Source organism: Lemur catta, chromosome 13, assembly GCF_020740605.2.
Source record: "Lemur catta isolate mLemCat1 chromosome 13, mLemCat1.pri, whole genome shotgun sequence".
In the NCBI taxonomy this organism is placed as follows: Eukaryota; Metazoa; Chordata; class Mammalia; order Primates; family Lemuridae; genus Lemur; species Lemur catta.
Genome location: NC_059140.1, coordinates 25,058,469 through 25,071,357, shown reverse-complemented (window position 1 = coordinate 25,071,357; position 12,889 = coordinate 25,058,469). Strand labels below are relative to the sequence as shown.

Here is a 12,889-nt window from a genome sequence, read left to right as displayed (position 1 = left end):
GTCACCTTCAGAGCTTGCCGAGGTACTGATACCTGGATCCCACTCCCAGAGATAATGATTTAATTCATCTAGAATGCAGCCTGGAAGTCAAGATTTTTTTAAGTGTTTTTACTGGGAAGCCCAATTTGAAAACCACTGAATTATATGAAGAAGGAAAGAGGAAATAAATTCTGTTTGGCTATTTCTCTTCACTCTCCTTAGAGCCTACACAATCTGTTGTTCCAAAAGCCCCAGGTCCTTGTCACTGGCTTTCACCTACAAACCAGCCTTCACCCCATGTCTCAGAGTACACCTTTGGTGGTTTGGTGTTGGAGGGGTTTTTCCATTTGCTGGTCCAGAAAGTGTTTGAATAAAGAAGGAAAAGGAGCTGGAGAAAGACCTGGGTTTGTGAACAGAGTAATATATATTTCTACCATCCTTGTTTGGAAACCTAATTGTTTCTTTCACTTGAAAATAAAATTTTAAAAAAGCTGGAAATGATTTTAAGTTGCCTTTAATGCAGTTCTATACTGTAGGTGCATAAAGGGTTAGGCAGACATCCCACACTGTGGTTAATATCATTTCTGAAAGAAAAATGGTAGCAGGGTTGTGGGCAAGACCCAAAGGGCATTGTCTGTAGGCTAAGAAACTGTGTAAGATGAAACTGTAATGATGAAAGTGAACTGTGAAAGCATCTCAGCTTTTAATTTTATATTCAGTGCTTAGGGTAAGATAGAAATACAGTCCACAGGCTCAAAACAGTTGTTTGCTTTTAACAGCAACCATCAGCAAATTTCAAACTTAATTCATGGTTTTGGGAATTAATAGTTTATCTATACCACCTTGAGAATATGAATGGCCTAATCAGTCTCTCTTACTTTAAAAGATATCTTTGGGAGAAATAACCTACCAAGAAAGAAAACATTTATCAATCTAATGTGTAAAGGATCAGTACGTATAGAAAAAGTTTAACCTTGTGAAATGTGAATTCAAGTCAACATTTCTACAGACTGCTTTAATGCTTCAAATCTCCCTATATCAAACAATTACATGTTTTTCAGGTAACTTTCCTTTGGAAGCTGAATTACCCATTTGATTCTGAAAAACCTACTGGCATTTAGTCTCTTCAGCTAACTTTAATGGTATTAAATTGAAAGACTTTAGTACAAGGTATTGATTATTTTTAATGAACATTTGTGATTGTAAACTGATGACTTTTCATTAAAAAATTCTTCATGGAAAAGTCTATTAGATTAGATACATTGCAAAAATATAAAATGGTGATGTTCAATTGACCTGAACAATGTATTAAAAATGATTATTATATTTTTGATTTACTTGATTTATTGGTTAAGAGTATTTCCCCAGAACTCTTATGTTTCCACTTATTTATATCCAATTTAATGTAAGTCTAACTCTTAATGTAGAAGAATTTCCAACACACATTAGAAGTAATATCATACAAATAACTTTTGGATTAATATAGTGAGGGATTTTTGAACTATGCATTATAGCATTTTTAACAGTTGCTATATTTATAATTTTCTGAAAATAATTCTGCTTGTTTAGTGTTGAACATTACATTTTTTTTTTTAGTGACTGATAGTTTTCTGTAAGATGTTAAAAGTTAAATTTCTATTTTTATTAATTATGATGAAGGGAAAGTGAAAAAAAGAAATTATAATAAAAATAGATTTTCTTAACCTAGTTTCAAAGTAGAGTATTATATTTTTCTTTTTCATTTATATGTTATCTATTTCATATGCCTGCATTACTGTGGGATTTTCTCCTTATGAAAGTCTGCAGGAACTCATTAGACTACAACTTTAGAAAAATTTAAGGGTGTCTCACTTTAAAATCACTAAAGTCACCTAAATCCTCCAAGTCATTTACACAATTTAAGAATTTACTTTTGAATTCTAGTTACCTTGCAGGGAACATAAAGAGATGAATGAGCTACAGAGTTGTCAGAGTACATTTTTAACATATAAGTTAAAAATAATGGAAGAAAAGGAACTTTTATTCTGCTACTTATGAGAGAATTAACAGACTAATAATTAAAGTGTCTTCCTGACTCTAAGAATTTAAAGGCATGATACACTTTGTTGAATTAATTTATCTTCAAACATCTCACTTAAGATTTTGGCCCTTTATATTAAGGATCGGCAAAATTTTTCTGTAAAAGACTATATATTAAATATTTTTGTCATTTTGCACCTCATAAAGTCTCTGTGACATATTCTTATTTGTTGGGGGTTTTTTTGGTTTGTTTTTATTCAAACATGTAAAAATGTAAAACCCATTCTTAGCTTACAGCACTTATAATAATAGATCACTTACTGGAAGCAACCCCTCCCTGCTTTAAACTATTCTAGTATTCCTAAAGTATGTTCCCTGGAACACTTGTTTCCAAGCTATTAAATAATGTTACAGAAATGAGGGTCTGCAGAGGAAATAGGGCTGGGAAAAGCTCTAAAGCAAAGGTAAGCAGATACTCTACCAGAGACTTTCAGTACGTGGAGGCTTTACCCCAGGCACTGAATGTCCATGGGGGTCTATGATGCAAAGTTAAAGCTCATACTCTCTTCCTGACTAGGTCAAGTATACTAAGAAAACAAGGACCTAGGACATCAGTATTGTTAAGTGCCTGTAGTCTCTTGTAACTATAGTCATTTGTACAACTGAAAATAATACCCTTTATTAGAACTTCTTGGAAATGGAAGCACATATCCTTTTTGTATTCTGTTAAGACAATCACATGGCGCAGTAGATGAACTCTGTGGTCAGCTTTCTTGCCCACCCTCCATGCCTTTTGTCTTGCCGTGAGACTGCTGAACAGAGTCAGGGCTCCATTCCTGTGAGCCTCCTTGGTGGGAAAAAATAATATAAACATCCCTTGTTTTAAGGACACTCATTTCCTTAAAGGATAACCAGCATAGAGCCATATAACAAAGTGTTACAAGACTTCAACACTGAATTCCTTTCTTGAGTATGGTATTACCAAAGTATGAAAATAGGATTTGTATATAACTTGTCAGGGATATGTGAATATATTCCCCGATATGTATAACTTTATATATAATACATAGTATCGTAAAGTGATTTATACAACATTGTATATATGTACATATATTGTAAAATTAGGCACAGTTTTTGTCGAGTATTTTTACCACCCTTTTGTATGCCAGCCTCTGTTGTACGTATAGGAGGTATGATCCAAGCTTCTGTGGATGATTTTCTTCTAGTGGAAGCCACCTCTTTGAGGAAAATGTGCCATTCTTAGAGACTGGAGCACTCTCTCCAGTCTCAGTTACCTGCATCAACTAATTAGTATTAGAGGGGAAAAAAAAATCACACATGAAAATTATTTTTATAAATAATTTGTATAGGACTTTAGAGTGCATTTTGAGGTTTATGTTTAAACATAATTTTATCAACTGTCTTAGGAGCTTATAATACTTCCCATTAATTATTCATATCACAGCCTGAAAATTTGATTTAGGAAAAACTACAAAGCCATGCTGTGGTCTTGTTGTTTCTTAGAACTCATTCTCATCCATGATAGTTTCAGAATTTGGGGGTGCATGCTGCTTCTAGTAGTCTAGGTCAACTCACTTAACAATTAACAATTTGAGCCTCAGTTTCCCTATCTGCAAACTAGATGCAAACTAGATATGCTCATATCTTATGCGCATACTACTATGTAATGCCTGTAATATGGTGTTTGATACTCATTAGAAATCAGGCAATTTCTTAAGTGCTACCTCTAGTTTTGTTTAAAATTAGCTTCATTCATTATTTCAGATCTATGTTTTGTCTTCACTTAAGGTTTGGCACTTCTACTTTTTTCCTAAAATGTAATAGAGACAAATGGCAATGATAAAGATATTCTATTGCTGTGTTGTTTGCATTTTAAATCAGTTTGTATGTGGAGTGGAGGGACAACATTTATTTAAGGGTCAAAGAGTTGGTTCTAATAATCACTCAAACAGGAAAGATGTGGATTACTACTACTAGATCACTTTGAAATTATGTAGGCTTTTATTAATTTCTGGGAAGACTTAATTGCATAAATCATAATATTTATAATAAACTTAATTTATGAAAACATACATATATACACACAGAGCAAAAGAAAGTATGAATTAAGACATACCAAATGGGCAAATCACAAATGAATTTTTGCTTATACCAATGTTGTCTTTCAAGAATTATAGAGTCTGATTTATCCCTTTTTGAAAAAATTGTTATTTTAAAAATAATTTTGTGTAATTTCAACCCCATAATTTTTAAGAAATGCATTCAGAGCATCTGCTTATACAAAAATGCAAGTGATATTTTTAAAAAAATACTGAGATGATATAGGAAGATATCTACTCAAAATAGTTCTTTTCCTTTTTCGCTTATAAAATTGTTTTTTTTTAAAAAAAACCCGTATTATGAAGAAATAAAGGATGCCATAGTGTTATTTATTAAAAACAATAACAAAACAAATCTCCAAAGTGAGTTTATTCAATACAACAGATTATTTATTGAATTGAAGAAGGCTTTATGCATGAGACTGCAATGTGGTTTGGGAGTTAACTGAAATGCAGCACGCTGGGCATTGGGTAAATGAATTGTGCAAGTGAATGTGAATGTGAATGTGAATGCAGTCAGGCTGGCGAGATCAGGGACTATGAAGTCAAGTCCCAGCACAGCCGGCCGCAGCAGCAGAGACAGTAATTAAGCCAGGTGAAGGGCGGCTTAGGACAGGCAGAGTTTAAGAGTGACAGTCAGGTCCTATACAGCAGTATTGACAGCCAACGTGTTTTTGAACGAAGACCACCTTAGTATAGTATTTTATGTATAGATGCACATGAACTTGGAGCATAGGACCACAAGTGTTTATATATGTATAAATGTATAAGAATTTGAAGGATGATAGGAGGACAAATCAGTTATATCCTGTTCTAAGAAATGGTGTGTAGCATCGCTCTCCTTCTGAGGTAGGCCCACAAAGTCATCACTATCTAAGAGGAGTCCCCAGATGGAGTCATGAGTATTTCACTAGATGCTTATGTTCATCTGTCTGTTCATTCATCCACTATTAACCCCTTCTGAAGGCCCTACCGTGTGACAGGCACGGTCCATGGAAATGGCAATACAGACTACCAAGAATCTTACTGTGAATAGAGCCTGCATTTCAGTTCCCTCCATTTAAAGCACACCTCCTCAAATTTTATCATAGATAAACCATGGAGTTGATGAGATCTAGAAATGTGCTGGCCTTTTCTTGGGATGTTTGTATATTCTATTTGTAGGTCTCTGGATTTATCAATAAAGGGGTAGCTCTTCAGCCCTTGGGAGTAAAATGGGGAGTGAGAGTGATTTCTGTCCCCCAGAGGACATTTGACAATGTCTGGCAACATGTGCAACATTCTGGTTGCCACTACTGAGGGAAGGAAGGTGCTACTGGCATTGAGTAGATAGAGGCCAGGGATGATATTTAATATTTTAGTATGCACAGGACAGTCTTCCCCCACCCCTGCCCCAAGAAAGAATTATCTAGCTCCAAATGTCAACTGTGTTGAGGCTGAGACACCTGGTGTAGAGTAGTGGCATCCTACTGCTAAATACCACATATGAGGGTGACACTTCATGTGGCAAGGACAGACACCCTAAACAGCATCCATCTTTGTCTATACTCTCTTTCAAGGTCTCAGCCCCTGGGGAGTGGGAACAGATAAGCCATTTAAGGACCATGTTTTCTGACCCTCCGAGTCTAACATGGAAGAAAATACATGGCACTATGGGTCTTCCTCCAGTAATGCTCCTCATTGACTTGGCCTTTTCCTGCTGACCATATCAGACTATTATGCAAGCAAGGAGACTTTTGAAAGGAGAAATGATGTCAAAAGTCACACCTGAAAGCTGGTGGATGTATGTGGAATGAGGACAGACACTCCTTCTAACTTAACCTTGAAAAAGGCATGGGGTTGGAGACAGAGTGGTAATTTTAGTGTGTGTCTGTGAATCACAGCCCCTCCGTATAGGAGATCAGCTTTCAGAACCATTTTATCTTCTATATCAGTTCCTCCCCTAGGGCATTCCTCAGCCAAAGCTTGGCTGAGCTGACCACACTGATTTAGCATGATTTTGTTGGGGGAGAGTGGAAAGAAAGAGATGAGCAGAGAACTGTACAGACATACACACTGCATGCATGTGTGTGTTTCTGAGTTTAAGGAAGGGAGTTTAGCGCACTCGCTTCCCAAGGTAGGACAAGTGCTATCAGTAATCATGTATAACTATAATCTCCACTGACTAGGGACCAAAGCTTTTCACTCATTGGGTTCTGTAATGATATGAATTTACACCACTCTGCGGAAACATTCGTTTTAAACAATCTCTTAATGTGAAGTACCTTGAAAGCATGAGGAAAGAATAGGAAAACGATGCTCTACAATGCTTAATCCAATCCTAGGCCCAATCCGGCATAAAATATGCTTGTTCACAGTAGTATTAATGAGACAACATTACTGGCTTGAATGTGAGAAGCTTTTACTCTTTTGTATAGACTGCAAATTCCTAGAGAGCCTCTACTCCGACTTTTCCCTCTTGCTGGCGCTTCCCTTTGGTCCTGTGTGCCACCTTAAATTTCAGTCCATTTATTTGGAGGCTTCATTTGGAGCCTTTCTCAAATATCCTTAGGGCACCTCTTGGCTCCTAGGAGTTGATTTTTGCCCCTTAAGAGGCCTCTCCAAGCCATCAGACAAGCACTGCACAAGCCTTCTTTTTTGCTTTTGCAACAGTGGTGGTTTTATCTACAACACTGTGTTCCCACTTGAGACAGTCTGCCCTGCAGCAAACAGATGTTTGCATTGAGATCTCCCCTCTAGATGAATAAAATGCTCCCAGAGGCTAATGCTGGCTGGAAAACTTCTTTTGTGCACCTATGAAGTGTAACTGAGCCCTAAGCAACCACCTTTGATGTATATTTTGTGATTGGGGAAGAAGAAAAAAAATCAAATAGGATTTCTTTCTGCCAAACTGTTTCTTGTAGATAAAAATTTTTGTTGACTGAACATTTTATTCAATGTGAGCTTTCCCCTCTCCAATTAAACAAAGGGTTAGATTGACGTTGCCTTTTCTTATATTATTCTTGAATTTTGTTCTCTGTGATGTTGTTTGGAGATGATACTTACTCAGCAACATGGATCAGATAACTGTCTTCCAAATCTCCATCTTCTTTGGTTTGCTGAGAAACAATTTTCATCCAAGCATAAAATACTTTGTTCAAAGAATCAACCTTCAAAAGGTGGAAGTCTACAGGCATGCTGAAAATGAAATGAGTTTACTAATTTTGAAGGACATTAGTTTTGCCTGAGTAGCTTGGATCTCCATTTTTCATAAGATCTAAGATCAATTTACCTTAAGGTAGCAGTATTTGTCATAATTGGCTGATACGTTAGCATCTTTCGATACCAAATATTAACTTTGACTATGAGATCAGTAAAACACATAATGATTTTGAACAAGGAATAATAACTTGACTTTTGAGGACCAGTGAAGCTTATAGCAAACTTTTGAGATGATGGCACACGCTTAGAAAAAACTGTAAGCTTGGCATCTCATAAAATGTTTCTTGGTATTAAATTCAATCATGAGTGTGAATTTAAACATAAGAAAGCAAACCACAAGACACACTGAGTAGGCAGTTTGGTTTTACCCATTCACCTTTCCCCATGTCAGGAGGGAAAAGCCCTAAGGAGTGTTACCCTCAGTAAAAGAAACAATAAAATCTTTATCCCTGGAGACAAACATTTATATCTCAAATCTTTGGAGAGCAAGGAGGACCAGAATATTCATATTATCTCCCTCTCTCTCTCTCTCTCTCTCTCTCTCTCTGTGTGTGTGTCTTTCTCTGTCTCGTTTTTAGCTCTTTACAAATCCAGACCACACTATTAATTACTGACTATTCATTGCTGAAGGCAGTACTCTGTATTTAATAAATTAAGCTTTAATTCCTGAGTCCAACAAAATAATTGACCTCAAAAAGAAGATAAATGAATAGACTATCGAGAGCTCCTGATTAGAATCCACTTTCCAATCTGATTAGATTAGTATTTTTTTCAGTTCAGTGATTTTTTTCATTCTTTTCTATTTTCTTTCACAATCTGTAACACCTTTCGCCTGTCCCTGTATCAGCAAGGCTAGGCTATTTTCATTCTTGGTTTCAAGATTGGAAGGTATTACTTATGATATTTTTATACTTTGGCATTAATAATTTAATATCATTTCAATTTTAGGACAAACTTGGTAACTAGTATTTCTGAAAAAATTTTGAAATGCCCTTGATTTCATAAAATCATGTATAACATCAACATACAGCACACATAAATGTTTTGATAAATCGATCCTTTGGCAATTTTGAAAATTTTGCCCTGTCTGCTTCAACACTCATTTTTGTTATTCAATCCTTGAAGAGTAGAAAGGTTTAATAATATTTAACCTGATTTTATATCGGATAAAAATAAATATTTAGTGACTTGCACAAAATGACACAAATTTCTAAGCCATGACTTTTAGATAATTCTGGAAATTTGCTGCCACTGTGGCAATAAAATTTCTGTATTTAAGAAACAATGTATTATTTCATAGTAAGGAAGGTAAACATGTGAACAGAGTTCTATTTAAGCTTTGCTGCTTTTGTCTCATTTGAAAACAGACACAAAATAGTTATCATTATTATAGACATTATTTCATTATCAAGAGAAGGGTTCAATTCTATATTAATCAGAACTGAAGTAGCTGAACCAATTGCTTCTTCAGCCGACTTCTGAGAAAGTAGCTTCCATGGAATCCATGGAGAGGAATTCGTCAGTATTTCCTTTATGTGTCTTACCAAAGACCCCTCCAGGTCTTCAGAAAAAAAGAAGAGTCTTTTTAAAAAATTCCTTCTTGAAGTCCTTGAATTGCAGGGGACTTGATTTGTCCCTGTGTTACTGAGGAGGGATGCGTTAATGGCTTCAGGGAATAAGAGGAAGCTATGAAGAGGTAAAACAGAATCACTTTGTTCTTGGGAACTTGAATTGATAAACTCTGAGGTGTTATCTTTCCTTAGCTTTTTCCTCACCTCAACTTATATTCTCGAAATGGGGTAAAACTTGAGCTTGCTCTAGCCAGGCTTATTTGTGCAAACAGATGGGTTTCCTCCACACAGGACGTGTCCCTTGAGAGAGCCTAACATGAGAGCTAGTGAGGGTAACAGTATCCAACGGCTTTAATTTCTGTCATTTTTTGCATCCTATAAGTTATCTCAGTAGCACTCAAATGCTATCGCAGGATAGAAGCGTTTGTTTGTTGGTATACACTTTTTTATTTAAAACCTCTTAACCAGAAAGTCCACTTGTCAATATTTTATTCAAGTTCTATTAAATGATAGTTTATAATGATAATCCAAGACATTTCATGACTTTCTAACTCATTATGGCCACCTAAATTATATTCATTATAGCTTTAGTATTAAGTGAATTTAATTGCATTATGAATCTCTGAACACTGCTAATTGATTGCTATATATAGAAAGTAGGAGTCCAAAATATTAAATTAATTTGAACATCACATTTATGAACTATTCCAAATAAAAGCAATTTAATCGAATTTAAAGTTAGGACAAATCAGTAAACAGGCTGAAGCAAATGTATTTATCATTATGTTAATGACAACTTTGCACATTATGGTTGCAACATATTTTGATTTGAGTTTTTGTCAAACTATAGGATTTTCTAAAATTTAATAGTAAATGAAAAATGAGCTATTTTGGAGGAGTATAACCTAGGAACCTCCTAATATTAATGGATGCTCTTGTCAATGGATATTATGCGGTCTTCTGTTTTCTTTGACTCATAGAAGATCATAGGTGTAGGTCAAATCTCATTTAAAATATTGTTTTTGTTGCTCCATTAATACCTTAATCACAGGATATGTTTTTCTATGAAAATGCCCATTAAAAGCAGTTGTGTTTAAGGTACGTAGATGTCTTAGGCTTTCTAGATGGTATTCATTTATGAACGCTTTCTTGTTTTATCTACAGAATTTTTCCGAGAGCTCCTGGAGAATGCAGAAAAGTCACTAAATGATATGTTTGTACGGACCTATGGAATGCTGTACATGCAGAATTCAGAAGTGTTCCAGGATCTTTTCACAGAGCTGAAAAGATACTACACTGGGGGCAACGTAAATCTGGAGGAAATGCTCAATGACTTCTGGGCTCGGCTACTGGAGCGGATGTTTCAGCTGATCAACCCTCAGTATCACTTCAGCGAGGACTACCTGGAGTGTGTGAGCAAATACACAGACCAGCTGAAGCCCTTTGGAGATGTGCCCCGGAAACTGAAGATTCAGGTCACCCGCGCCTTCATTGCTGCTCGCACCTTTGTCCAGGGGCTGACTGTGGGCAGAGAAGTTGCAAACCGAGTTTCCAAGGTAAATCAAAGTGTCTTGTCTTTCTAATTGGATCTCCCTTTTTACTCTGTTTTTAAAACAAACGTTTACCAGAAAAAAAAAATCAAAGTAAAAATTCTTACTTACGATGGTCCTTGGTCTTAGAGAAATCAACTAAATGTCAAAGCATAATTCTCTTCTATCCCCCCTTGCTTTGTGTGACAGAAGACAGAATTTCAAGCACTCCCATGAGGTTTGGAAATGAATTTCAATATTTATCAGCAATATAGCAGAGAAGCTTTTATCAGGAATAGTGCAACAACTATAATCACGCAGCATTTCTGATCAGAGTTTTAAGGAGGATAAATACTTATGAAACTGTCCATTCAGAGGTTATAATCCTCTAGGCAGTCAACATGACATTCTTCATTGGGCCAGCAAGTGGAGACAAGTTGTTGTTCGGGACAGTAACATTTGGCATTTCTTCTTTTTTATCACATGTCAAAGTGTCCAAATTCCTTAATGGTGAAGAAAGAGCCCTTTGCTGACACCTGTAGAACCGGATTAGGGAGGACTAATGAATACAGAGTATGGATTCTTGCAGAGAATTCCTTTTGGTGTCCATTATCTTTGTAATTCCACACCATGAATTGCCCTGGGCTTCTGAAAAGGATAAATCACTAATCCACGTTTGGGCCTTTCCTTGAGGATAATGTTTCTAAATCTTTAATGCAAGGGATCATTCTCCACTACTGCCTTTAAACATTGAATATTTCCTATGTAGAGGATATCTGCCTTTGTTTAAGTTCTTCCTTGACATTTAATACTCTTCTGAGATGGACCTGCCCATTAATGAGGTTAGTCCTACAAATAAACTGAAAGATGATTACTTTAAGCAGTAAAGTTAAAAACAATATATGGCAGGAATCTGATATGTCACCCAAAGAAGGTATCTTTGCACAAAGATTATTCCCAAACAGCACCTTTCTATTGCAGGGCTGTGCCAAAGAGCTGCCATATTTTTCATAACTGTTGGAACTGTCTTGCTGTGTTGCTTTTTTTTCCCACTCAGACCTCCTCAATATTTACATCTTGGCATAAAGACCATGTATACCCTTGAAAGTGTTTCTCTATGGCACTATTGGTAATATTCATTGCAACCTATTTTTAAATTATTAATTCCCAAAAAGATTATTTGCAAGAAGGCTGTAAAACCTACAAGGAATTTAATAATATACAGGGCATATAATTTTGATGTTTCAAACAATATTTTTATTGACTATAAACAATATTTTAGATACCAATGAAACTGTAGCCCCAAAAGTGGGTTATTAATAATAAGGAATTAGGCAGGTGAAATAGCAAGAGGAAACATGATCCCCTAAGGATAGTTGCTAAAGTGTAAATAAGTACAAAAAACAAATATGTATTCCATATTTTCTTGAATGGATAGATTTTTTTGTAAAAAATGTTTAATTAAATTAATTTAATAGGTTACACTGAATAATAAGTTTAGTCACAGAGGCTTCAAGTTGAATTCTTTGTTTTTGTTGAAGAATGAAAAATGCAGCTAACTTTTGAGAAATATGAGGTAAGAAATTCAAAGCATGGATTGATACATGCGACATTCCTGATTGGATGTGTTTATTCTACCTGAGTGTGAATAATGTTTATGTTGATGTGTATATATCATGGTTTGGTGAGGTTCCAGTGAGGTAAGAGAATATTTTCTAGCAAAGTGTCTAAAAAGCCAAAGGTGAAGTTGCTGCTGACTCTTTCCCCTGTTTCTCAAAGTATGGGATTAACAACTCCCTGGCGATGGTGCCTCCTCTTTGTCATTTGCTGACTGTCTCATTCTGAAGTGTTTGTCTATCAAAATCTAACATGCTCCTCTTCATGATGAAGGTTGACTTCAGGGACCAACCATCAGTAGTGTATGACCTTTAATTTTTTTCTAGAAGTGGTAAGGGAGGTACTCTGCAAGACTATATTCTTTCTTGCGCTGATTCCTTCATGACTAGCATTCGTTTACAGAAGAATTGCTCTGAATGTGCCATGTATAAAAGGCTGTAGGTCATGTAACCATGGAAAGTGAACTGTTCTTTGCGGATATTGGTTTTCTCACCCGAATTTCATTAGCCCTAATCAACTCAATTCATAAATCCCATTCTGCCGTCTGAGCATTGCCTTCTGGAGCAAAGGAAGGAAGGAAGGGAGGGAGAGAGGGAGAGAGGGAGGGAGGCAGGGAGGGAGGAAGGAAGGAAGGAAGGAAGGAAGGAAGGAAGGAAGGAAGGAAGGAAGGAAGGAAAGAAAAAGAAGCAAACACATGCACCTTGTTTAAAAGAAGTTGAACAATTCTTTTTCTCAAATAATTTATGACTCAGAGATTTAAGTATTTTACCAATAAACTTTCTCACCTAATGATTAACAGATGGTCTGTAGCTGACTAAACCAGACATGGGTGTACTAGTACTATGATGATTTT

General features: G+C 35.9%; 1 protein-coding gene across 1 annotated transcript in view; it reads left to right on the top strand.

Annotated features, from left to right (window-relative positions):
- GPC6 (glypican 6) overlaps positions 1 to 12,889 on the top strand; it is a 1,073,567-nt gene that overhangs the window by 541,101 nt on the left and 519,577 nt on the right. Inside the window, exon 3 of the mRNA XM_045566886.1 lies at positions 10,055 to 10,446. Within this exon, the coding sequence (XP_045422842.1) occupies positions 10,055 to 10,446 (392 nt within the window). The remainder of the gene's footprint in view (positions 1 to 10,054; positions 10,447 to 12,889) is intronic.